This window comes from Cygnus atratus, chromosome 9 (assembly GCF_013377495.2).
Source record: "Cygnus atratus isolate AKBS03 ecotype Queensland, Australia chromosome 9, CAtr_DNAZoo_HiC_assembly, whole genome shotgun sequence".
NCBI lineage: Eukaryota > Metazoa > Chordata > Aves > Anseriformes > Anatidae > Cygnus > Cygnus atratus.
The window spans coordinates 25,041,555-25,068,666 of record NC_066370.1 but is presented as its reverse complement, the minus strand read 5'-3'; the positions used below and the strand labels follow the sequence as shown (position 1 = coordinate 25,068,666).

Genomic DNA, 27,112 nt, shown 5'->3' with positions numbered 1-27,112 from the left:
GACAGACCTCTAACTAAAAAAACTAATCCTAAATCACACAGGGTGAGTCACCGTCCTTCGAAATTTGACAGCATCCATTGAACTGCAACCATGTCAATAGAGCTCTCTTCTTCTACATCCCACGTAAAAACATTGCAGATATTGTAAATGTTACTCAACCGGCTATCGAGCCTGTCTGGTTCAAAACGCCCCCCAAAATGTTTGTATTATATAGTATTATCCTCCCAGCCAGCTGTTGTTAGACACATTTGTATGCTACATTTTCATTTTTAAGAAGCTAAACCAAAGCACTGTTTCCAGAAGTGAAAATATAACTCTTTACAAGCATTTTCCCTCTCATGCAGGGATTTCAATTCAGAGTCTCCGCACTACATCCCACTGCAGCACAGAGTAGTAACATTAACTGCTTCTTGATATTACTAGTATAACATTACACTTTTATAGCATCTTATTCAAGGATCCCAGAGAACCATGAATTAAACCTCAAAGCACCCATTGTAGCAGGCCATTTTTGCTGTACCTTCTGGGTAAGTTAGAAGAGTGGCAGGCTCGTTTAGGAGCGAAGCACGCACATAACACATCCATGTTCATACTTGTGCTCAGACACTCTCTGAGAATGGAAAAGGTACTTCCAAAACCAAGTGTAGAATTAACAAATTACATGTACTTACGTGTTCAGTATACACAGTTTAAGAAGATACATTTTTGGGCTTTCCTAAAGCACATCTCCATACATTGGCTGAGCTTTAGGTAAGCTACGTTGCATACTTTTTCCAGTCCCTCATTGCAATGATCTATGAAACACTATGAACCAAATCTCAACCTTGTGTAATCCCAGCTGATCCCAGAGGAATTAAAGCAGAGATAATAATGCATAGCAAGACCTATTTGCACCTGTGAAACTTTAAGGCAGCCATTTCTAGGGAAAACAACTCATTGCATTTGCATTTGGCAGTGCAGAGCGGCTGACAAAGGGGAATGTGATGGCTGAACAGGGACCAGGTTCACAAGGCTAGCTAGGAAAGGGGAGCAAACAGATTTTTGCTTAAGATGAGCAAAAATAAATCATTTGCAGGCCTGAATCAGAGAAAAAAAACAGTTGCATTCACATAACAGGAAAGCGCACACAACTTAGAAAAACACTTCATTTAGTGACCTGTCCCATCTGACCTAAATTAGGATTCATGGAAACACCATTTCAGCCATCAGAGCTGTGACTACCACATGGGGTCATAAAAGCTTTAACTGCAAAAAAAGAAGACAACCCAACAGACAGACCTGTTTTAGGACTAGCTTAAGAGTGCTAGCCCTTGGAGCTGGACGACAAATATGGTCATTTTACTTGGGCCAGGAAAACCCCTTGCACTTGTCAAAAGACACCAAAGGATGATCAGGCTCCCCTGGAAACACAACTGCTGGTCAGGAAGCACTTCTCACCACGTCTTCTGGCAAGTCCCAAACTCTTAGCAAGAGAATAAGCACCAACTTGTTTTTTTCTACAAGAAACAAGAGAATATATGTTGCAATTTTAAAGTTCACTACTAAGTGCTTGTGCCTGGGGAAAAAGAATATAAGCACAAGAATTTGTCAGAGTTTTTGCTTGTTGTTTACTCCAGCTTACCATGTGGGGGTAGCCAGGAGGGATATAACATAGTCAAGTAGGTACAGAGTTACTGGCTCTGGGAACAATTCACGCATTATTTGATTTACTGTGGTAATCCTTTACTATTAAATAAAGTCTGTTAATAGGAGTAAAAGTATGCTCATAAATTTCCCAAATAGACTCAAACCCACCCATAAACGTGAAACTGGAGAATAAGAAATGGATACAACTTCTTAAGTGTCAAACCATTTTCAGCTTCCTCAGTTTCCTTTTCTCTTCAGTTTAGATTACAGATAAGGATGCAAACAATACATATGTTTGTAGGAGAAAAGAGTAATTTTTAAAGCAGTCAGCTTCAAGAAATTATTATTATTTGGAGCACTACTAGCTTTACATGCATGCCATAACTCAGTTCAATGGGCACTTCCCCCAGTAAGTCACCCAAACTACAATGCAGAGGTATGATGTCAATGGGCTCGGGGAGCCCACTACAATGCAGTCAGTACGCAGGGTTCAAATCTGAGCGGTAAAAGCCATATATGAGAACATACAGATTTGCTTAACTTCATAACATTTTCTGACTCTCTCTCTTCCCTGTCAGGGTCATGAAAAGCCTGTGCCATCTGGGAAGGTCTACCTCTCACGTCACCCCATCTTCAGCTGCAAAAGCGCGCTTCCCTTTCTGCCTGAATCGATGACTGAAGCGCAAAGAGCCCATGATGCCCATGCAGGACAGCCAGGTCCTGGGGAAATGTCCCATCCCCATGGCCACCTCCACTCGGCACCCGCAGCCTGGCAGGGGGCTGCTGCTTGCCCCATGGCATGGGCACCAGCCACGCAGGGCTCTTCTCCCCTACCGAAATCGGAGCTCAGGTGTAGCAGGCAGGGCAGGGTAGGGCAGGGCTGTCCTCCTGCTGAGAGCGCTCCTCAGGGAAGCACAGGGTCCGTCCTGGTCCCCACCACCGCTCCCAAGTCCAAGCCCTCTCGTTTGCCTTTGAGGAGCGCTAACAAATCCCCTTCGGGAATCCCTCTGCTATCACCAGGTAAATCACATCTGGGGGTCGGCCTATTCCAGCGGAGGCTTCCAGACCAGCACACCAGCTGCTGTCACCGCAGACGCGAGGGCAGGCCGCTACGAGCGCCCCCACACCCCCGTTACGCTCCCCGCACCACGGAGGCTCTCTACGCAGCCCAGGGCCCAGATCGCCGCGAGCACAAGGGCCAGCCCGCGCGTTCATGCCTCCATTTTCACCGCCTCACCTGACATTTGGGATGGATTTGAACGTTAATACCAGTTCCACAGGATAAAACACCAACTAATATTTCTTTGGCCTAGCAGAAACGGAGCTGATCTCTGGAAACGCTGGCCTGAGCCCGCGCAGCGCCGCGGTGCCGCTGAGGGAGCGGAGGTGCATCTGGTCCCAATCAGGCCGGGCCAAAGGAATGCTGGAATCGATCGGCCCGGTGCAGAGGCGAGCACTGCAGGGGACCAACGAGCTTTTCCATCTACTCCGTCATGTGGTACCAATTAGCTCTCGGTACAGCTTAAAACATAACAACAACCAGATTTCGGGCCAGCGTACTGCAACCTGTTTCCCCTGCCTCCTTTATCAGAGTTCTGTCGTTAAGCCCACAAAATATTTGCTGTTTATATTTCCTCCTGCAGGGCAACTAGGAGCCAGGAGCGGCTCGCTACTATAAAGCGGCTATAATATCGTTCCTTGAATTTTTAACGTGGCTTCAGTGCCCGAGAATTGAGTGATGCATCCAATGTCTCTGGCCTCAGTCCTTCTGAGGTAGAGAGGCACAAATCCTCCACTGCCCTCTGTGCACACACACCGTGTTTTCTTTCCGGTGGCTTGCTTTGCACTGAGCTGTAGGCATTAACAGTGGTGTTTTTATCTGAATTGTCTGAAGAGCCCCTAGAACTAGAGGAAAGACAGGGATCTTCCCTCAAATTATAGCCAAAATTAGCAGTTCCACAGGCTCGTGTCTGGGAACTGTTTGACACCAGCCACTCGCTGCCAGGGGCAGGCCATGCAGCCACGCATTTGATCCGCTATCCCTTCATGTCTGGGAAAGGAGAATACATCAAGACTTATCCAGCATGCAGGGGTCGGGGTGAAGCCCAGCGAGGCTAGAGCAGACGGAGCCGCCAGCTCCATGCTGCATGCAGCAGAAGTTGGAGTAAACCAGGTAAGATATTGATTCAGGCCTTGGCTGGGTGGTGTGGCACTCCTGAGGTCAGCTCTGGCAGGTCACACCACCATTAATGACCAACACAGAACACGGTTTCTTGTTCTTGGTCACTGAAATTCCAGTGGCACCGAGGTGGTGGAAATCCTTCCCAGCCTATGCTGAAAAGCAGTAGCAAAGCTGGGGAGCGTTCAGGAAATTAGAGAGGCACAGCTCTGGGCTGCTGCCATCAGCAAGATCCCGGAGGTACCGATAAGACAGAAGATCACAAACCATCTGGAAAAATACGGGCTGATGAAAACTGCTTAGCTCCATGGAAGCTAAAGCATTCGACAAATACAGTGGCCTTTTTTTTTTTTTTTTGAGGGAAAGGTCCACAGGATTAAGAGGATTAAAGTGATGAACATGATATAAAAGAATGTCTCAAGTTGCTTAAAGCAGAGCAGAGATGAGAATCCATGCAAGGTGGTTGAAACTAAGCGGGAACCGAACCAAACCATCAGCCCCAAGCTGAAACAACCTAAAATAAAAGGATTTTTGTGGTTTCAGATGCCTTCTTTATGCACCATTTTAAATCCCCTCTCACACTGCAGTGTAAGTTCCAAAAGATTCACTTATGCACGTATACACGGACCCACTAGGTTGTTGGATCTTCTCCATTCTTCAAAACCTTCTCAACTTGACCATTTCCTTAGCCTAAGATGTTCTGCACCCTGCTTGCGCTGTAGCAACATCATCCAGTTCACAGCTCTCCTCTGCCTGACGCACATGTAGCCCAAAACTGTAAATACCAAATGGGATAACAGAGCTGAGGACATGTCAATGTGCACGGGCGGCATCTTCAAATTAACTGTCACAGACTGACCGTGGATCCCCTCTTATGGTTTTTAACCAGTATCCCCTTCAGAGTTGTAAAATCCATCACTCGAGACAATATTTCATAAATTTTGACTATAGTTTAAATTGAATGAGCTTGTAAATCAACAAAGAGACTGAAAAAATGCATCCTGTAAAGGAAAAATATTTTGCCACGGCTATGAAATACATACCAAATGCATGAATCAACAAAAAAAGAAAATTTGCAGAACAGAGCAGAGATGTAATCAAAGACACGCAGGGGAACTGGAGCGGCCAGCAGATCTGCCTCCCGACCCACACTCGGTCTCCAGTGCCTGTGACGCTGGAGTTGTAGCCACAGGCTGGCTGGTAGTGTAAGGCAGGGATGAGAAGCAGTAACGTCTTTTATTAAACCAATGCGTGGGTGTAGAAGAACCAGGAATGGTTGAGGGGCCACCAGCCATTCTTCAGCTGTGTCAAACCCAGAAGCCAGCCTCTCCAGGTTTCTTTAATGTGCTTTCAGAAGTCCTCCACAACCTCCTCTGGCAGCGCAAGCTTGTAGTGCTTCTAGAGAGCTTTTCCTACTGTTTAAGCTGCATCTTTCTTGTTGATATTAAAGCTCATTGTCTTGTTCAGCATGGGCTGTACCTTTAAGTTTTACACATAGCTGAGAACCATTATCATATCCTCCTTCAGCATTCTCCTTTTCCAAGTAAGTGCATTTTTTTTCCAATTTTCCTCACAAACCATGCTTCCCTGACCCGTGGGCACCCTCCTTGCTTCCCTCTGCTGTCTTCAGTGCTCGGGCAGCACCTGCAGGGCATGTTCTCCAGTTATGGAGGGATCAAATCAAGTGACTTCCCTCTGCACGCAGCTGCCTGCAGCGCTCGGGGATCGAGGGTGGGTGGGATGTCGACTCCAATTCGAGCAGGAGCCCAGCCAGCGCCATAACCTGGTGTTAGCTCGCAAAGGGTGAGGAAAAGCTGTAGGTGAGGAGTGCAAGAACAGGACAAGCAATAATTTCCCTTCCACTCACCTCACACCTCCAACTGTGGCTCTGGCATTTCCAGCGGCAGGGAGGTATTATTTTGATAACTCTTGAACGGCTCTAATCCATGAATTTACCTAGTCGCTTCTGAAAACAGGTACACTTTCAGTATAGTTAATGCACCGCAGCAATCAGTTCTGCCACTTATTTACGCGCATCCAATTAGGTGTTACGAGGCACCTATTTTGTATATTTTGAATGTGCTTCCTGCTGACTTCACTACGTGTTCTCTAGTATACGCATTAGGACAGACAGTGAGCCTCTCCCAGCTAGTCTTCTCTGTCGCTCATGATTTTACAGATCCCCATCACCCTTCTCTTTTCTGCAGTGTGCAGTCCCAGTCCAGTTCATTTTTCTTCATTTTGAGGTCTCCAGTTAAGCTCATACTCCCCTTAACAGGTCTGCCTTGCCCTTCAAGCCCCAATTCATGCAGACAACGACATAACGCTGTCATCATGAGGTATCTATTGTTCTTAATTCTTCCCTGGTCCATTTGCTTTTCTGCCTGCTGCCGAGCACCGAGCTGAACGTCCTCTGTCATTCTGCAGGGCAGTTATGCAGTACCTGGGGAACCTTCGTGAGCTCCCCACTTACGGGAGCTAACGCTCAGCACTGCTGCCCCCAGGCCTGACCACGCTGCGTCCACCAAGCCTGGGCGTCCCAAACAACAGTCAAACTGCTTCTGTCCTAGCCCCTGTGCCTCACAGCATACTTCTGGGGACGGCACCCAGTCTCAGTTTTAAGCAATGAGGAATTTACCATGTTTACAGGCAGTCTGGCCAAACGTTAAATGCCTCCAGCATCAGCAGTACAAGCATGGTTCTGAATTCTGCTCAAGTGCACTGAGCAGAATTTGGCCCATCACTAATGAGAAGTTCTTGTCACTGACGTTGACACTTTTGACCTGAACGTGAGCTGCCACTTGACAGCCCAGGAAAGGCATGACTCTGACAACACGGTGGAATTTGGGGAAATTTGCACTCTCCCTTGTTAGCAATCTGTAGCACTACTTTGTTGCAACACAGTTTGCCACTGTTTCCTCCCAGTTCTCTTTCATGGTCAGACATTGCTCTGAGGTGCCTATCTTTTTATATTTTAACTCCTTTATGGACTAAATTTCCAGTTCGAAAATTCCTACATAACCAACATAAAATATTTAGAAATCTGTTAATATTTTCCAACTTTTTTTTTTAGTATTTTCTAAACATTTGATTTGGAAAGTAAAAACAGATACATTTGAATGAGTCTTTACAGTGTGTGGGAATCATAGAAGTCTAGTAACTGCCAGGTCTTCGATGGAGTGCTTTATGTAATATCTGAAGTATTAACAAAGCTGTCCCCTGTGTAAGGAGCCAGACTGCAGTTCTTTGAGTGTATTTAGAATGAGTCACATAAATCTCCTGTTCTGCACATGTGTCCCTACTCAAAGAATTTCCCTAAGAATGCTAGTTGCGGATTTCCAGGAAATTACAATAGTTTGAATGAATTTTGAAATAGTCACATGCTTAGAACATACCATAATAGGTACTTCAGGAAGGAAATGGAGCAATATATTTAGAAATATTCAGTGTATTGCACGTGATTAATGCAAGATCACAGCATTCAGCGCTTCAAGCCGGATTGTTCACTCTTACTTTTCTATTGTATTTTTATGAAACAAAAGTTTTATCAATAATTCTAACAAATAACTATTTCAAATAGCAGACCTAACACTTGTCATTATTCAGAAATTCCCGCAGAATAAATATTAAAATATATATAGTTATATCCCTTTTATGGGTGGAGCCTGCTTTTCACTTATTGACTATTGAAAAAGTAAACAAACAGCTGATAAGATATTTGATGGAAGTTACACAGTATTAGAAGATGACATTTTAAGCAACTGCAAATTAATTTATAGAGTCAGCTCCTCCTTACCATCAACATGACCCATGAAGGGTTGGACTGTGAAGTGCCCACAACCACCAGCAAGTAGTTAGATGCACACAGAACTGTGCTAAAGTAACTGACCACTGCTCAGTATAAGCAAGAGGCTTACAACCAAACCTAAATAACTTTCCTTCAAAGAGCATAAAGGACCTATTTTGCAGCGTGTTGCACCCCTCCCTCACCCTGCAGCCTCACAAAAGCAGACAAAACAACCTTCTCGCACTTAAAAACAGATACCTGCCTGCCCTTGATGAAAGCAGAAAACATTAAAGAAGCCTAGGGAAGTGGTGAGGTAGTATCCAACCCAACCTGGAGCACCAGGATCTCATTTTATTGCTTTCAAGTAGCTTCTTTTCGGGGATAGAACATGCGGCCGGGAGGTTCCTGACTTGCTTCATCACTGGTGTAACTTGTAACTCATCTGATTTAACAATGTCATGTTAATAAGGGAGATCCAGGTCTGCTCTAGACCAACTCAGCAGGCCAAGAAGGACGTTTAAGTACCAGCATGTGCTACAAGTCCCGTCCTGTGCCCTGCAGGAGTGCCCACAGGCGTCCGCAGCCCTCATCAGCAGCCCCGGCTCTTCTGCCTGGGCTGTGACAGGTCTTGCCCTCTTCTAGAAGGCTCAGGTTTTAACTTTCCTGGGAGTTTGGGATAGGTGAGAGCTGCACTATATCCCTGAAGTAAAACAGCAAAAGTCTTGGAAGATTTCCAAATACTACAATTTGTGAATGGTGTTATTTTATAAAACATAGCTTCCTCCCCATCCATAAGCTCTGTGCTATAGGATCTTTGCTGCCCATTTGCCTGAATGCTGTGATGACATTCAGTGTCCTGCTAAAGTTGTAGCCTGAAAGGCTCAGGCCTCTTACCTTCAATAACACACTGGTCAGGGATAGGAATTTTCTTCCCCATCTCCATGACGTATGCTTTCACTTTACCCAAGTTTTCCTTCAAGTGCAAGTAGAGTTTGTCTTGGTATTCTGCAGGACTCTTCAGCACCTCTGCGCTTTCTTCATGGGCCTTTTCTCTACTGGATTCTGGCAAATTTTCTGATTCTGTGTAATCAACACTTTGGTGTGAAACCAAAGAATTTCCCAGTTGCATTTCTTCGGTATCAACACCAAAAGGTAACTTGTCATTTTCTTGGCTAATGTAGATCTCGGTGAAGGAGACACCCGCAGGTACGTCCCCGTTCTCCTCATCTTGACCACCGTCTAAGTTTACCGACTTCATGCGGACTGCATGCAAAGCAAGGCTTTTGGACCTGGAAGGCAAGTAAGGAAGGAAAAGTGCTTTGGAACAGAGGTAAGGTAGAACACAACATGCTGAGCAACGAGACAGAAATCATTTGAACATGTGCTCTTCCGAGTTACCTCTATGCAGCCAGTTCGGAGAGCAGAGTGCAAGGCTAACTTAGCCAGAGGCAAATACCTTCTGATAAATATGCATTTCAAAAGCAAAATGCAAGCCAGTTTTAATAAGCAAATGAAACTAAATAATACCCATATATCACAACATCTGCGTGCCATGGAAGGAGCCAGTCAACCTATCTGCAAGGAACTTAAAACCCCAGCACTGCAGCATATGCTTTATTGATCACATCATAAAAATGCCATCCAGCAGAGATTTAACTGCACCAAACCTGAACCTGAACCAAGATTCAGCCTCCAGTTCTTCACTGCCCCATATCTGTATGCCAAACATGAAACTGAAGTCTCCGTAAGAGCAAAAGGCTAGAAGAGAAGTGCCTGAAAGTGCACAAGCAGAGGTGATGTGCGCTTGCAGGGACACTGGCTGTGAGGGCACATAAGTGGCCGTGCCCTTGTCAGAGCTCCAGGGGACGAGGCAGTGTCCCAGCCTTACCAGGGCTGCGGTTACCTTTGCTGTCAAGTTTACAGCAGAGTCTCTGCCAGAAACATTGGAGCAAGAAGCAGCAGCCTTGGCTGTGAACCTGTGGAGCACACACGGCCAAAGAACTTTGTGGGTGCTGGTGAATGAGGGGCCTCGTCTCACCCAGGTCCTGGGAGAGTCACACTCGTCCCAGCACGGAGCACGGGCAGACCCACCGACACAGGATTTGACGTATACCGTTAGCAGAAACATCCAGGAGAGGTCTCTATGCCTTCCTTTCTACAATTATCTGTGTGTAAACATTTTACTGACCTTCCTGCTATTTTAGGGCACAGAACTGATTAAAAAAGTAACTTTGAAAGATTTCACCAGCCTTCAAATTCACAGATATGAGACTTGGTTCGAATTAGAGTTAGGATGCCTATAGCTATCATGCAAGCAGACCAATTTCTCAATGTTTGAACCAAGTTTTCTTACAAAACCAATACTCACAAAAACCACTCATGCATTTTACAGAATCATACCTGTTAAATCTCATATCTTTCCTTTCTTCTTTAGAAACCTGGCCTAAACTGTATCTTCTTACTGAGCCAGGAGTACTGTTGTTGATGTTTATTTTTTCTTCAAAAGCCTGTATCTTAACTTGAAGCTTTTCTTCTTCTTCATTTCCATTCATAACAGATTTTAAATCATCCAGTGGTACAGGCGATTCTATTTCAATATCATTTTCTGTCCTAAGAAAGCAGAAAGCAGAGATTTAGCTCTGGCACACTTTGCTCCTAGGGATGCTGACACTGCATTTCCGCCCTTGACCCCTGTTATGTGTCTGCTAAAATAATTATGTTTCAGCAGAGATTTTCATAGAGGTTGATTAATCATTTTCAGAAACATCTTCTAGATCAACATCTCTGTCAGATGGATCAGAAACACTGAACATCCCTGACAACACTGGATTAGAAACTGCATGTGCTGTATCTGCATAAGCAAAAAACCTCTTTTCCTGATAGTCCCATAGGGAAAAGGTTTTCAGCTGAACTTAAACTATTCTTTCAAGCTTGCTAAACAGTGACTTATTGCATTATTTTCATAAACCAAAACTAGAGCTAATTGTAGAGTTTATAGAAGTCTGTGGTTTAAAAAGTTTGACAAAAGTACACGCAGTTTGTACTGACTTAACGTGCTCAGAGTAAGAAAAATATATTTTAAAATAACTCTGTGCATGGAAAGAAACAGGCTCAGGAAACTAAAACCTCAGGGTACCGTGCTGGTTCCTGGGATGGAAAACAGCACACTGTCCCTCCCAAATCCCAGCTTTGTGCAGCCACGGGGCCACAACTTTCCGAAGTAACCCAGACTCGAATGAGTAACCACATCCCACAGGTGTTCAGAGGTGAAACCAGCCTGACCCATACAACGTTCAGAAACTCCGCAACCAGAATCCTCCTAGAGAATGAAGGGATGTTTGGCAACATTTACTTAGTTCTGCAGTTCAAAAATAAGCTCATTTTCCTTTTACCCCACCCCACTTATTTTGTTCTTCCTTTCTGCCCCCCTTAGGAGCAAACATCTGAATGGCTCAACCTGTGAAATATGGACACAGAAAGCCACAAATGAGAATTTTAACACACCACTTTCAAAGCAACAGTGTCTCAACAAGTCACGCTCACAGTTGGGAAGCCTATTAAGAAGTCCCAAACACTGCAAATTACTAATAGTGGAAACAAAGCATGCTTGGAAAAAAACACAACCAAACAAAAAACAAAACCAAAAAAGAACAACTGTGAATACTGAGTGCATCATGAAGTGTGCCTTTTTGTTTGTTTTGATAAAGGCAGTTCAGGATATTTCTCAGGAGAGTTGGCAAGGTTTTGTCCTGTTTTGTTTTTAAATTTAGGCAATACCTCATAATATATTAACACCGCAGAACATTTTAGAAAAAAATATTTTTTTCTAATAAAGAATCACGGTATGACCTTTGCTAACAAATCTTCCTGCAGATGTAGGATGAGATTTAATTCCTTAGGAAACCGTCACTCCAGCAGCTCTGCCACCAGTGCTCTCATTGCGGGAAGCAAGCACTAGGAAAACATCTGACACGTACATACACATACAGCCCTCTGGCTGCAGAGTGGGGATGGATGGATGGACTGAATGGGTTTATGAATGACAGCCCCAAGCCAGCAACCCTTGAAGACGTTTGAAAATGAGAACAGACTTTCCTAACTGCACCTTTTTCCCCCAGCATTCTCCAGTTGAACCCTAGTACCTTTGTGAGGGAAACACAAGAAAATGCTTCTGATAAAGAAACGCATCAATGAATCCTCTCGCCATGTGCACAGCAGTAAATTAGTAAGTACAAGGCTCATCACTGGTGCTCACACCCCACCTTGGTTTTGACCCAGCCAATACCCAGCATTTCGAGCAACTGCGAGCGCTACTGGCTGCGGGATGACGCACGGCGTGGCTCCTCCGGGGCACCACCAGCTCTCACGTGTACCAGCCTCACACTCGCATCGATTCCCAGGAAGCCAAAAGCACATGCCCCAAGAGAAATGTTCAATGAAGCCTCCACCCCACGCCCAACGGGCTGCCTGGCAGGCCTTCCTGCTGGCCTCCCCTTGCAGCAACAGTAAAATAAACTATTGTTTGAAATCTTGGCAAGAGGCACCCAGTACATTGCTGAGGTTGCTGCAGAAGGATCAGCTTACACCAAAGCTTGGAGCGTTTCAAGAGGAAAAGGATGCACAAACTTATCGTGAATCATAAGGACCTTGCTGGCAAAGACCTCCATGTTGCTGTGCTCCTCACTGGTGCACTGCTTTTAAATGCTCTTTTGCAAATTTTAGAAAGACACCAAAATATACAGGTCAGCAAGTCAAGAGTGACGTATTAATTTGAAGAGTATTTCTCCAGAGCACCAACACCATTTTCAGCATCACAGTCAGGTGCTTAAAACGGGCAGAAGAGCACACAAGAATAGAAATTGCTAAAAATACACTGAGATGGGACTGGTTCCAGGATTCAACTCTGTTTGGAAGTAACATGAATGGCTCAAGTGCAGGTCCTCGTGGTTCATCAATGTACTGCCATAATCACCTCCTTAAACACGACGGAAGTGCAGCTTTGAAGAAGGCAAGCGGGGGATAGCACGGGGCAGACAACGAGGGACTGCTTGTCAGAGCCAGCAGAATCTCCGGCTCACAGTCAGGAAGCCCATCAAGAGCTTCCAAATATTGCTAGCAACCGATTATGGAAACGTAATCAGCCAGATAATGTCCAAGGCTGAGGTGCTACATGGAGCTGCAGACTGCATCCTCCGACAGGTCAAACGCACGGCAGCTCACAGCCTCAGCATCCGTAGGTGGTAACGGGGGAACTAAAACACACGGAAATCTTAGATGTTATCCCAGTTCTCCTCACTGCTACAAGTGTTGATTTAAAGGAGGTCAAACACTGTACAAAACGAAAGGCGAATGAATGCTAAATGATGCTATGTGCTAGACCTATGCTCTCCTTGAGGGAAGAAAAAATTTCATCCAGCCACCACACTGAGCAGCAGTTCTTACCCAGAACGATGGCTTGGAAGCACCATTACATTTTCCTTCTGCCCTTTCTTGCCTTCTTTTAATTAACCATGCTACACTTGTAGGTTAGATCAGTCCATTAAGACTCTGCATGTGTTCTTAAAAAGCCCCTCTGAGACTGAGTAGCTTGCGATTTTGTGACAGTGAGGGGCAATAGAGCATCACATGGTTTTAATTACACTCTCTGCTAAACGCATGTAAAATTCCCAGTGTCAAACAACTCCAAGCCAGCCATCACTCCGAAGAAATCAGTTTCTTCTTATGTAAACACATGATTCTGGAAGGAATGGTTATAATCCAGCCACGCATTTTAAAACCCTGTTTTCCTTTCACAGCACAAACACTCGGGATTGCTGCTCTTTAAAAACCACTGCAGCTCAGTAACTGCAGCAGCTCTGCAGCCAGGAGTGGATTTCCATGTTGATCTCTGGATCCTCCCCACTTAACATTATTGCACTTAACACAAGTCAGAAGAAATGCTGCGTAAATCAGTGGAGGGCTCTCACTTTACCCTTAACTGCTGCTCTATACTTGTTCTTGTGTGAGTTAGCTGATATTATGCTTGATAAAGGTTTGAAATGCAAAAGCAAATAACAAATCTATAACTGCAAAAAGTCTGCCTTTCTCTCTGCTCACTCACAGCCACGCTGAGGACCCCAGCTGCCAGCCTGAAAGGACCAGGGTCACGAAGGATAAGGCAGACGATGCAGGAGAAATCAAGTGGAAGATGGCAAATAAGAAATAGTTCCAGAAAGGTTGGTTTGAAAGGGTCCAGCACAGCAACTGGTCCAGGAAAGCTGCGTGTGAGGCAGACACCCCCCTTTGTCACCCAGAGCAGCATCAGGAACAGGCTTTTATTCGTATTTTATTCTGGTGAAGCAATACGAATTGCGCCTGCCTTGTGGTGAGAGCACCTGTATTGCATCAACTACCTGAGCTCCTAAAAGCAGCAATTTATCACCAGAAATATTAAAAACTGATAGCAACAGCAAAACAAAAAGTGTGGAGGAACTTGTGTTTTAAGTTCCTTCCACTGCAGATAGAAGGTCAAACTCTACCCTCTCCTCCTCTCATAGGATCCACACATAAAATTGTATTTTGCTTCTGTAACCATGCACATACACAGCTGAAACAGCTTCTACCCCTCAGCAAAGCAAGTCCTTAAAGGGGAATTTTACAGAGAAATAGAGAAACACGACAACAACGTTCTAACGAAAACCTTTTCCTGTTGTTTTTTTTTTTTTTTTAGGGTGGGTAGATCCGCTCTAGTGATAAATGTCATGCACAGAAGATAATAAGGAATAGGAAAACCATAGCATTTTAGCAAATAAAGTAATTTCTCTATCATAAATCAAGTGACCAGTCCTGGGCTGCAAGAGTAATTATTACGCTTTGTTACTGAAACCTCAGTTCCTGTCCTGTTTCGTTACAGTTCCCATAACATGTGACATTCTTCTGGCCCCCTTCGCTGTGACAACTTGCCTACTCTTTTTTGTAGTTGAACTTGACTACTTTGAAAAACACGTACGTCATTTCATGCTCACTCAGTTATTTCCACTTAAGCTTTTTCACTGTCTTCAGTGAAGCTTTTCACAAAGTCAGTTCTGAGGGCTCTGTTTCAGCAGATTTCTGCCACCAGGTGATGTGTGCACATTTATTACAGCCTTGTAAAATAAGTGGCTATATCGGGGTTCCTCTCCTTTCTCATTTTTAACTCTCCAGGATACCAATTAATTGTTTCTCAAATGACCTCAATGTTTTGGCTTCAACCCTACCAGTCTGTCTCCAAAGCTATCCTTCATGGTTATGAGTTTTCTGGCATCTGTGTTAAATTTTATATCACAGGATTGCTATTCCTTTGTGCCCTCCTGACCTATTTCAGTATACGCAGTGCTAATTATAAGTCTGTCCCTAATTAAAAGCGACTACTATCAGATATTTAAATAACACGTTCTTAATGTGACAAATGCAGCAGTGCTCCCAATGCTTTAATCTCAGGATACAAGTTTAAGGAAGCTAAGTGCTCAGAACATTTTTGTACATGCTTGAGAATATTTTTTCAGACTTGTTTAGCAAACCTTTGTCACAGAGCTGTGCCAGTCATTGTTCTCCTCAGCTTCAGTGGTTATCTTCTAGAATAAACTCAATGATAATTGTGTAGCCTGACTTCACCGATTTATTTTTAACCGAAGTTTTTCAGATTGCCTTAGTCTACTTTTCTGGGATGTAGCTTTCTTTCTGTTCTTTTGTAAGTGCTAAAACTTTAACAGCTTCTTTTTTCTCCCTTGCCAAATGACACAGCTGCTGTTGCGTGATGTTCAGAGGCCATTCTGCCTGGTAGCATGCATCTGGCATTTGCAGTGCACCTAGGCTCTTACTGACATCCTGGAACTATGGATTTCTGCTTTAGTGCTGATCGTCCTTATTCCTGCATTTGAAATGCATGCCTCAAGTTACTTCTACAAGTACGGATGTTCTCCATTGGGTGTCTGCACGCTTACCTGACCCTATAAATAATGCAATCCAGTAGCTGAGTGAGTATACACTGGAACAATACATGAGAGATATCAAGATCAATTTGAACATAGAAACGTAGCAACTTACAGGAACTGCAGTACAGCTTATTTTCAGCTGGATGCTCATTCATTGCAACTTGAGTATATTTAATATAAATTCACACTGCCTCGCACAGCCCCTGGGACTGCCCCTCATCACACAAAACCCAGCTTTACCTGGCTGCTGACACGTTGTCATTCTCTAGCTGTCGGACGAGGAGCTTGGCTATGGCAGTGAAACTGTTGCTCATGCGGTAGATATCTCTGCTCTGGGTGCCCAAGATGCTGGAGAAGGCATCAGTGAGACTCTTAATTTCCAGTAAAAGGATGTGGTGAAATGAGTGCTCCATGTTGGCCAGATGGTTCACTAAATACATCAGGCACATCCTGGCTCGCTCCTAGACAACATAAGGAGATAAAAAAATTTTTAAACAAATGTATTCAATGTTTGCTTGCACAAGGCTGGTTTGTGTGCATGCTGCTGATTAAAACATTGCCATCAGGGAATTAGGGAATAGTGGCTACCCCACGACTAACAAAAAGGCAGCTGCACCAAAAGCACAGTTTACTTTTGCGTGCTGTCAACATCACACGTGTTCGGCTTGGTGCTGCCCAACCTGGCTTAGCTTCAGTACACCTTTGTCTGCTCCTCAACCCAGAAACGGAGTCCCCAAAGCCTTTGGAGGGCCCTGCATTGCTCTAGGGCAGTAGATCAACCTGGTTCACAGATCAGAGCACCAGCAGCAGCCTTGGCTCCCATTTCTTCTTTGACGAGCCTTGTGAGCCTGGCCAAGCTACCTCACCTGCCCATAACCCAGTTTCCATGCTTGCTTTTCTTTCTTTTCCTTCCTTCTAACTCCCGGGCTGTTTCTGGCAGGCAAACACTCGTGCCCGTGTGCCCCCAGCTCAGCAGGGAGCAGACCCTGTGGCTCAGGGCTGCTCTGCACGGCCCACAGCTGACTCCATTGGTGTGGCTTTGTTACAGACCCATTGCATTTATGGGCTAATTTCCAGATTATTGCCTTGTCCACATTATCCTCCACAACTGCAACCACTCAAGAGCCACCAGGCAGTTAGAGTGAGCTCTGCGCATGCCACCAGCTGTGACAAGCACATAGCCAGGAGCAAACACCCATTTTTCCAGAGCACAAAAGTGTTTCCCAATCATGACTTCCTTTCTGGATCTGTCGGGTGTTGCCCATTTGCTATATTTAGCAGTGTCACCCCAGACCCTGTCTTCACCAGTGCTCCCCAGACCGAGAGGGACTCCTGCGACGGTGTCCTGCAAAGGAGGGCCAGGCACGGGGCTAATGGCGAGGGGTTGGAGGGCCTCAGAAATCACAGGGGCACTCTCCTTCCATTGTGCTGCATCTAGGAGCAACGCTCAGATGAGACCCATGACTAACACCGAAACAAAGAGGGGTTTAAAGTGAGATTTCGTTTTACGATCTCGCCACACGCGATAAGCTGCTGTCTGGCAGCTGTATCAATCCCTGCCAACACGCTGAAGTCTGATATGCCTGCCGTAGCCAAAGTTTTGCTGGTCAATTTATCAGCAAGATCACATCCCCCACAAGTTACAATTAAAGGGGCTGCTTCAGATCATAGTGTAAGACAAAAAAAAAAGGCAAATATTTGCTAACAAATACGTTATCTCTGCTTGGCAAGTGCACACAGTTCCAATTCCAAGTATCTCTGTATGCACATGGGCAAGTTCTCACACTAAAACACAAACCCTGACGGCAAAGAAATGCATGAGGGTTTCTTTGTTTTGTTATAATTGTTCTAGGTGTATAAGGTTCCACAACCCTAAAAATACCTAAGTGGTAAAAGCAGCAAAGAGAGAAGCAATTAACTCAGAGCTCATATCGGATCCTCCGCTGGGATACCAGCGCACGGCTCCCCTTAGCGAAACCCACTCCACACTCAGCAGATCGTTACAGAAACCTGGAGATGTTTTGCTGTTAGAACCTGTGCTGAAATGCAAGCAGAAGCACTTTAGGGAAAAAAAAAAAAGCACTAAATCTCTTCTTCCCAAGTATTAGCAGAAAAGGAGGGGAAGCTGCGTGCCATATACATCCTCCCAGCACTGCAGGGCAATAGCGTTATTGCCTAAGATTTCAGAAAAAAACTCCAAATTCTTCTGGGACTGTGTAACAGGAGAAAAAACAGTGCTGGAGGTTTAATTCCAAGTATAGCTAGGTCATAAAAATACATGGGAGACTTTGGCAGAGCGTTGCCCAAGTATCACGGCTGAGACACTTTTTGAAGGAAAAGTCGACTTCTTTCAAACAAAAGGAGATCGGCTACGCCGTGCCATGACAGAGATAAATGAGCACAGCTTATCGGACAAATTGCTTCCCCTCAGCTGTATGTAGAACAACTACGGCTACTTCTTCAGGCGGGCTGGGCTGGTGTGACAGAACGGGCCTTTTTCTCAATGGTTTGAAAGGGGCTGACTTTTTGGTAAATATTCACTAGCTTATTTGGAAGACATTCCTCCCTCCAAGAGATAAACATAGGCTCAATTAACATTTAAAACACATTTTTGTTTCCTAAACAAACTGTGCAGCAGACGCAGCTCGAAGAGAAGTTGTGACCCTTTTCATGTCACTTTGATCCAGCTGGAATGTCTCCAGCCACGCTGAAATGCTGCTACTCGCCTGGAGTGAGGTAAAAGAACAATAAACTCCAGTGAGTAATATAATATGGAACTGTTACACAAAACAAAATTACAGCAAAATAGCTCAACATGAAAGCAGTTATTATCTCCACCGCAATTTTTACCCCAAAATATTCAGAAAGTCTGTTTGGACATACATAACCCATTGTTATTTCAACTGTGCTTGTTTTCTGTATTCATGTGCTTTATCGTAAGCTTATCTCGCGTTTTACGGCGTTACCTCTGCCAGTAGGTGAAGATCTGAAATACAGGCAACAAGGTGTGGCAACAGAGTTTGCTTTTTCTTAAAATCAGACTCAAGGGACTACAAAAGAGACCACAATGATTTCAGAAGAAACTGCAACTTCCAGTTTGTCCAAAACATCTTAATACATATATATATATATATATATATATATATATATATATATATATATTTCAGGAACTACATATCCAGCTGATTCGTGCTGATGGTGTTTTGCTTTGCACAAATTGCTGGTCAAGGGACACGTTCTGATCGCAGCTTCACCCGTGAGACTCCCCCTGACATCAGGGGAAGCGGTGTGCATAAACAAGGGGGACCTCTAAAATAAAGGGATCCGTTCCCAGCCAAACCTCTCATCTCCCCAGGGGTCTGCCTGAGCTGCCAAGGGGGAGAGAGCAGCTCAGGAAAAGCACGAGAGCTCGCTTCTAGAAGCCAGCAGAAGACATTTTCTGCTCACGTTTGCAATCTGTATTACGAAGGGCCAACCCTCAACCCTTGCCACCTCTTTTCACCCAGTAAACCGCCCAGTGAAATAAAACACCAACAAATAAAGTTCCAACACCGCCGTTATCATTTTGTTTCTCGCTTGCTTTGCTCGGCCAGCAAGGGGTTGCTGGTGCAGGGTCCCGTCTGCGAGCAGCAGCTCGCGGTGCATCTGCAGCACAGCCCCGTCGCAGGAAATGGGAGGGGGCGAAGCGACCGCAGACGTGTTCAGGAAGGCACGGCCAAGATAAGGGACCCCATCAGCACGCACGGGCATGCGGGGACCGCTGTGCTGCTCACACATTTCTGCCGGGCCTACATAAATTAGCTGGCTGCAGTAATGCTCGTAACCGAGCAGTTCCTCTTAGATCAGTGTTACTTGAACAATTTCTTTTGGGTAGACCCATTTTTATCTGCTGAACCTTTACGATCGGCCCAGCTTTTATGATGCCAGATGTGTTTCTGCTATTGTATCACAGGCTGGGTGTCCACACTGCCGCGAGCGATGCCTCGCACATCCGTGAATTTCATGGGGCACTCACAAAGGCTTCTCTCCTCCCCTCTTTCAAGGCGCCCAATCTGCACGGGAGCACCCACAGACAGCGCCCATCCCTTTGCTGACGGTAGGGTGGGGACAAAAATCTGCAACAGGAACAGCCAGAGTAAAGCAAGAAAAGAAAGCTTTATGGGGAGAATGAGATCTGTGTGTTTCTGAACAGGTGAGAGTGGCAGGGACCCTTCGGTCACTGTCTGGTCTCCTGCAAACCCTGGACCAGTGAATGGCCCTCCAAATAGCTCCTCATACCCCCAGAAAACTGTGGAACACAAAGCACTCGAGTTCCCTAAAATATAAAAAATAAATTAAATAAGATAAAAGACAAAAGTCGCAAGGAGAAGGTGTGAGAAAGACCCTCAGCTGCAACGCTGAAGGAAAAGGGAAGCCGTCAGGTGAACCCGAGCAGGCGACGCAGGGAAGCAGACCATGTCCCACGCCAGAGGATGCAAAAACCATACAAAAAAAAAACCAAACACATTTGGACATCTCTTTAGAAAGCAAACCCAGGAGACTAGAGGAGCCAGCTGTCTCACACTGGAGAGTTCACCTCTACCACATGCATGTCGCTTTTAGAAATGTTTTTTGGTCAAAAGTCTCCTGGGTGCCACTAAAGCAGAGCCCACACAACCAAGCCAAGCGTGCGCCCACCTCTCCAAGCAAGCACTGCTCGTGGCATGGAGCTGGGCTGGAATGTAGCCACGGCTTTCAGCAGCCTGCAGCCCCTCGGACACATCAGGCGTACGGCATGGGGCAGCACGGCGGTTACCTGACACTTACAAGACTGGAGATTAATTATTCTGTGCAGGTTTGGCCCAGGCCGTGCATGTAAAAGTTGGATGTTACATGTATCTGCAGAAGCCCAGGGATTAAAAAAATATAAGAACGTGTTCTGCAAATTGTTTCTTTGTAAACTTTACAGTAGTCTGTCATTTCCAATAATACACAAAGCACAACACATCCAGGTGGCTGCTTGCTTGTTCTTGCTATAAATCAATGAATAAGTAAATAAAGACAAAATAAATTCTGCCCCTTTTAAGAAGGGGAACACAGCAGAAAGGCTGCCTCAGACATTTGCATGGAAGAGCTGGTTCATCATGCTAAAACACAGAACCAGAATTAAATCCTCGAGTCCTAATCCCAGCTGTGCTCTTTCACAGATTAACCAGTTATGAGCTGTAAAACTTTTAGGAGTTCTTAACTCTGAAGTACTGCATGCAGAAATAAACACTGCCTGCTGCAGTTCTCAGCAAGGTAAATTTTACTGGGGTGATCTACATACATAAGGAGAGAACAACCAATTTCGTTCATGCTGGAAGCTGCAGCCACACAACACGTGAGCGAGTCTGTGCAGAACGCCACAACATTGCCCTGCGTTGTGCCACGTGTCCCCAGCCCATGAGCCCCTGGGCCCCCAGGCAGGACCCCACCTCCTGGGGAGGCTTTAAAACCTTTAAGATAGTCCGCGAGCCCAATCCATATACACAGGACCAACTTCTCCAGCCTTTATGGAGACAAACTCCAGTTGATTTGGTGCAAGGATCACTGATAGGACAAGGAAACTACAAGGATTCACCTCTGCCAAAATAAAATTACCCAGGTTACTGTATGGCAGCATCAGTACCAAACTTCGGCAAACAGATTTATTACTTACTATTCATTTTCTGGCTATATAATCAAGTTTTATCACAGCCATGAAAGTTTGAATTATTTAGCAGGAGCTCCATGAACTCAGCAGAACATTATTTTTACCTTCACAGAACCGTGATTTGAGGCAGAGGGAAAATGTCTATTATTAGCGGTGAAAGACACATAAGCTTATAACCAGGAATGAAAACAAAAGTTGTATTAAAAATCACAGTTATCATAAACGAGTCTAGCTAGCTTGGTGTCCTCAGGGCACTCAAAGTCTTGAGCAGTCGGGTAATTTGCACGTTCGCAGTGGTTGTCTCCCTCAGGCTGCATTTTTAGGAGCTGGGGATGGCAGCAGGGTCGACGGCATTTCCCAGTCCCGGTGGGACAAGGCAAACAGCGGTGCTTCGTCAGCAGCATCCCTCACAGCTGGGGCCATGGGGAGCTAGGGGCTTGGGGAGGGCAAGGGGCTGGGACCTGAGAGCTGCTCGGCGGTGTGTGTAGCACACTGAGCCTGTTCGTAGCACCTGGAGCAGGTGAGCATCGTTTCTACGTCCAGACTGCACATTTATGGCAGAAGAAAAACTCCAGTGTAGACGTGTTACTCTGTCACGAAACTCATGAAACAATTTTAGGAGTTTGTGGCTTTAAATCCTTTTAAGGCAAAATGTTCCCACTGGGTCAGGTCCCAAACCAAGTTAACAGTGAAAATGTTCTGGTGATGAGGCCTGAGTCCAGCATCACTGCCGGGCACTTTCCTTATAAAGACATTTGTCAGAAGTATTCAATTAACTATGGCTACAAATGCAAAATAGCTGGATTACACTGTATTGGGGAGTTCATATTTCCCTACAAATGCAAAATAGCTGGATTACACTATATTAGGGAGTTCACATTTCACTGCATGATTGCAATGTTCCTGAAGACTACATGCATCTAAAATTCAGTATCATACCCAGGGTTTGCAATACCTAGTTTGGAATACTTATGTATATTGCTTTGTTTCTTTTGTTAAATGTTGTACAAACGAGCACACGCACACACACACGCACACACAGAGCCATCCCCCGAACCAACCAACTTTTGTTTTCAAGCTTACCTCATCAATATGTCCAACAGCTCCAAAGATCTTTGCCGTTTGCCCAATCAAACTTGGAAAACTCTCACCAATTTCTTTTAGCTTCGGAAGAAAAGCAGCTAAGGCTACCGGGTCATAGCCAGATATTTCTACAAGTATGTTTAGAATAGCATCGCTATGGCTAGGGTCTTGTAAGTGTCCCAGTAGGCACGGAATACACTCTTTCAGCACCTATTTAAAAAAACAAAATGACAAAGATTGTGAATATATTTGTGAATTGTGAATACATATAACCAAAAGAGGCATTGTGCGTTGGAGGGATAGAACTAGGATAGAACTAAAATGCCAGACTTTGATTTAGCACAATAGTTTTCCACCTTTGTTGACCTTTGCACAAAGCTATTGCTGAGGTCAACAGAAGTTCAGCTCAACATATGGAACAAGGGTATGCTGTAGCCTTGAAATATTGCAGTTATGCATATTTAAGTAAGGAAATACTCAATTGTTTAAAAAAAGGCAAAAAAACCCTCACCAAATATTTCCTTTGCTCTGGGCCAGTTCTATACTTTATGGATTAAAACCACATAGGTCATCTTAGTCTTCCCCAGCGATACAGTAAATTTAAGTACTAGCAGAAATTTTTGATTTCCCCCAGCAACTAAATAACTTGACAAGGTTAATAGCTGGTACAAAACTAAAAATAAGGGGCAAGATCCTAGCTGCACAGAAATGCTGCAGGCAAGTTGTCATTTCTTACAACACACTTTTCAAGAGGTTGAAGGTCCAGTCCTTCAGAACACCTTACAAACAGGATGCAGTGTACTCAACCACCTACTGAATGATTATTTTACATGTATACTAATGCATGTCTACGTGTATACTAACACACTTCCGACTGTGAAACTCCTGCGTGCATGTAAAACACATTACAGCACAGAATGAGGGCATAAAGTGACTTTTTTTCTCAAGTGGGCAATCAGTTTTAGCAAGTTGTTACCAATGGCTCTGCCAAAATATTGCAGGTACATGACTGAATAAATTGCTAACAGTGGTAAATGACAACACTTTGGATTTATGGAGTGTGTGGCATAGACACAAAGCACTGCACAAACATGAAATACTTTAAAGCTATTAAGGCTCATGACTAAAGACTTGCATGCTATTATGACAGACTGGTCCAACAGCTGCTGAAGCCAAAGGGAGGCTTTCCACCAACTTCCTAGGATTTGGGAAGATGCTCCAAGTGCTCACTCGCACATTTTTTGGCTTATACATCTACTTTTCACCAGCGCAGCATCTCCACACACTTACAGCAAGCACCTGACAGTTGCACAAAGCAACCTCAGACGCGTCGGCTCCAGCGTGGAGCCTCAGCGTAGCCAGCAGTGCAGCACAGGGCCCTTCGGCTGACGACTCTCCTACTTCCAAAAGCAGCCCTATTTCATCTGTGACAGGGTATCATGGTAAAGTTTCCTTGGCTATCTGGAGGAAGATATTAACTACTGCTGATTCCTGTTTTGCAAAGATTTGATAGATTCCATAAATTTACAAAGCAGGTAGCTTTGTGTCTTGTTTGAATGTGCTGGGTGCTGCCCTAGAATTTTCAAAGCACGGGATGCTTTGCCTCAGTTAATCTCCAGTTCACTCTTAATCAGTTCCTAACTCATTTTAGTTTTCCTTGATATATTACTTAACGCAGCTCACATATTCCAACAGAAATGTAGTTATGGGCATTAATGCTCAGCTCATGGAGCAAGAGCCAAAAAAGTAGAAAACAGTTCTGGTTTAACACAACCTTTTTGGTCCAACGGAGTCACTGTTACGTCCTCTTTATGATCAGATGGAGAATTTAAAATGGAATTAAAGAATTCACAGGGAAATCCATAGGAAAATCACAGGAAAGCACTGCCATGCATGTTACGGGACTCTTACTGTTCTGAGAGCAGCTAGCAGACACACTTTGCCAAGCCACGTGAAACAAATAACCTCCCCCAAAAGGGGGTGCAACATTTAGCAGTGAGATATTCCAAATGCAGTTTTACCCCAAGTTCTTTCTTCCTCGCCACGACCTGGAGGAGCCTGAGGAGGTGGTGCTGTTCGGCTTGGTGCAGCTGAGCCAGCAGGGCCACCAGCTCCCTCAGATGGAGGTTTATCGGCTGTGGTTGCTTCTCGTACAGGGAAGGCAGGACACGCAGCAGCATTGAGTTCCCTGAGAACAGAGCAAACAAGAGGCCGGTGACTTACTGTATGTCAGTCCCCTACAGCTAGGGAGCACGCTGGAAAATCAGCACACACCTGGAGACACCAGTTTTTAAGATCCATAAGTACAGAACCAGGGAGGTGTAAAATTCACTGTAGGAAATCATGTAGTGTGCCAGGAAGCGCAATAAATTATCTGAATAGAATGAATTACTGCAGGTATAACAATGTATGTGTAAAAAAAGTATTTCCTATTTATTATAATTTTCAGTCTCAAGTACAATACCATGAGAAGGCCACTTAACGAGCTTTCAGGTTTGGATGATAAATTGGTCTAGGACTCCACAAAGTGTGATTTAAATTAATAACTAAAAAAAAAAGCTAGAAAGCACATAAAAGCTCTATTTCTCCTTTGTTGAGATTAAGGCTTTCAAATTAAGTAACCAGCATATGGAAAGAATAGTTAGTTATTAAGAGAACTAAATGTGCATGACAGTAAATTTGAACATAAATAGTTAAGGATGCCATTTCCAGGAATAGAAAGAAGCCAGAGAGAGTCAACTGCAGACAGACACAGATATGCAAAACCCTCTCTCACACATTTTCTTAAGATGTCTGTGCATAATTCAATTTGAAGCCCAGGCTCATACCAAAATATATAACTTCACATCGCTGTACATGCCTGCCTCAATATATTTAAGTTTCACTTGAACAACATATGGAAAACATCTGCCTATTGCAGTGCAGTATGGCTTCTTTTTGTAAACCCTTGAAAGTCCTTAAGGTCTCTTCGGATTTGGTTTCCAAGAGGAACTAGCACTCTGGCCTGCTGCTTTTTCTCCCACTTAAATCCAAGCCTTATAATTTTGGAAGATAAGCAGGTCAATTCACGGATGGTAGAAAGAGGATATATGGGTCAGACTTGATCGCATCATGCTCGTGCCAGATACAGAAAGAGCAGCCCAAGACACTGTTAGGTCTTACAACATCGCCCCTGAGGCAAGTAAATAAAATGAAGCTCATTGCAGACTCAAAACTTTTAGGCAAAGCAGTATGTAATGATCCTTAAGGGGTCCTTATGCTTCGGAGGAGTGCCTCCACACTGCTTATCCAGCCTCACTTCTGCATCCTATCCTGAAGCATTTATTCTGCTTGAAGAGTTGTTGGCTTTTTCCCGAAGGCAGGGCTAACAACGAGGTTCAGACCCCACCTCAATTCCCGTGGACATGAAGAATTTATGTCTCGTTCTGTTCTACAAATAAAGCACAAAGGCCAGTTGCAAACGAAGGGTATTTGCTGATGGATTACCCCAAACAGATTAGCAAGCAGTTCAGCTCTGGCCACTTTCTATCCATACCTTCGTGCACATCTCTTCCTGATGCTACCAGCATGTAAAAAAATTGAGGGGCACAAGAGTCACTAACTTACCATGGGACTCATGCTCCTAAGTGACAGAGGTTCTTTTGAAAATGCCTTTGACCTGCACACGCAGCTTATAGATTTTATTTTATAATTTTTAAACTACCCAGGACAGCAGCAGCAGCTGAGCACCAGGAAAAGCAGTGGTTGTGAGCAGTGCAGTTAAACACAGCCATCAAAGCACCAATTCGCCCACGGCTAAAACTAAAATGTTAAGATCGATTTACTTGAAGTTTTCTAGACTCACATCTGAGTTTGAAATTGAACAGTCTTGTAACCAAATGTACTGAAAAATTTCTTGTTCTCTGGATAATTTCGTGCTTACTGAATTAAGCCCTTTCTTTGTACTTGCGCATGTTTAGTTTCCACTGGAAGCTTTCTGCCCATGCAGAACAGACCCCTTAAGCTCCAGTCAAATTTTCAGCAATGGTAACAACTGCAAAAGATGAAATTTCCTTGTTCCTGGACAGGCAAAATTCTTGGTTGTAAGTATGGAGGGAAATGATTCAACAGAAAAACAAGAAGTAGCAGCTCTAAATGAAGAAAGACAGCCACTAGCCTGAGATTCGCCATTGCCTAAGCCAGAATATCACCGGTAGGAAGATACCTGGAAACTAAGACTAATTATTCACCCTGAGAAAACCTCCATTTTAACTATTGGATGCATTAGAGGAGGTGGTGTAATTTGCCATGACATGATGGATTGCAGTTATGAAACTTCTCTGAACAAAAGTACTTTGTACAAAAGTAAACTTGGGCAGCTCATCCAGTCACCACGCAGCAAACATTACTGCCTTTATATCCACTAACCAGGATAAATGAAAAAAAAGGGCAAATTAGAAGCTAGCCCATCATTTTGGAGTGATGTTTATGTGACCTCACTGACACGGAATCCTTTTTAATTGAACAACCCCCATATACCAACCTGTAAACCATCCAAGCAGACACCACAGTTTGTGCCTGTTCTTTGTATAACTTAGGAAAGGTCATAAAGCATGACCCAATTCACTACTTTCTCCTGTCTGCATGTTTCCAGCCAGCTCTGAGCACCGTTGCCATTTGCCATACCTTCCCAGTTTCTAAGCAATTTCCCCACGTGCAGCTCACCAACCTTTTGCATTCTCAGAGCTCAGTCAGAGGCGATGCTCTGCCCACTCCCAACTAATTCACTTTGCTCCATCCTGCTTCATCTCGCTCAGCCTAAACCAAGAGCC

The 27,112-nt window shown here is 44.5% G+C and overlaps 1 protein-coding gene and 1 long non-coding RNA gene across 2 annotated transcripts in view; one reads left to right on the top strand and one right to left on the bottom strand.

Annotated features, from left to right (window-relative positions):
- VEPH1 (ventricular zone expressed PH domain containing 1) overlaps positions 1-27,112 on the bottom strand; it is a 77,997-nt gene that overhangs the window by 27,810 nt on the left and 23,075 nt on the right. Inside the window, exons 6-10 of the mRNA XM_035566544.2 lie at positions 24,323-24,489; positions 22,302-22,511; positions 15,785-16,005; positions 9,993-10,202; positions 8,487-8,881 (exon numbers count right to left, since the gene is read on the bottom strand). Coding sequence (XP_035422437.1) covers positions 8,487-8,881; positions 9,993-10,202; positions 15,785-16,005; positions 22,302-22,511; positions 24,323-24,489 — 1,203 coding nt within the window. The remainder of the gene's footprint in view (positions 1-8,486; positions 8,882-9,992; positions 10,203-15,784; positions 16,006-22,301; positions 22,512-24,322; positions 24,490-27,112) is intronic.
- Positions 5,223-14,456, top strand: LOC118258040 (uncharacterized). Its single transcript, XR_004781779.1, has 3 exons — positions 5,223-5,348; positions 8,774-8,922; positions 13,695-14,456. It is a non-coding gene; the product is annotated as an uncharacterized LOC118258040 (long non-coding RNA).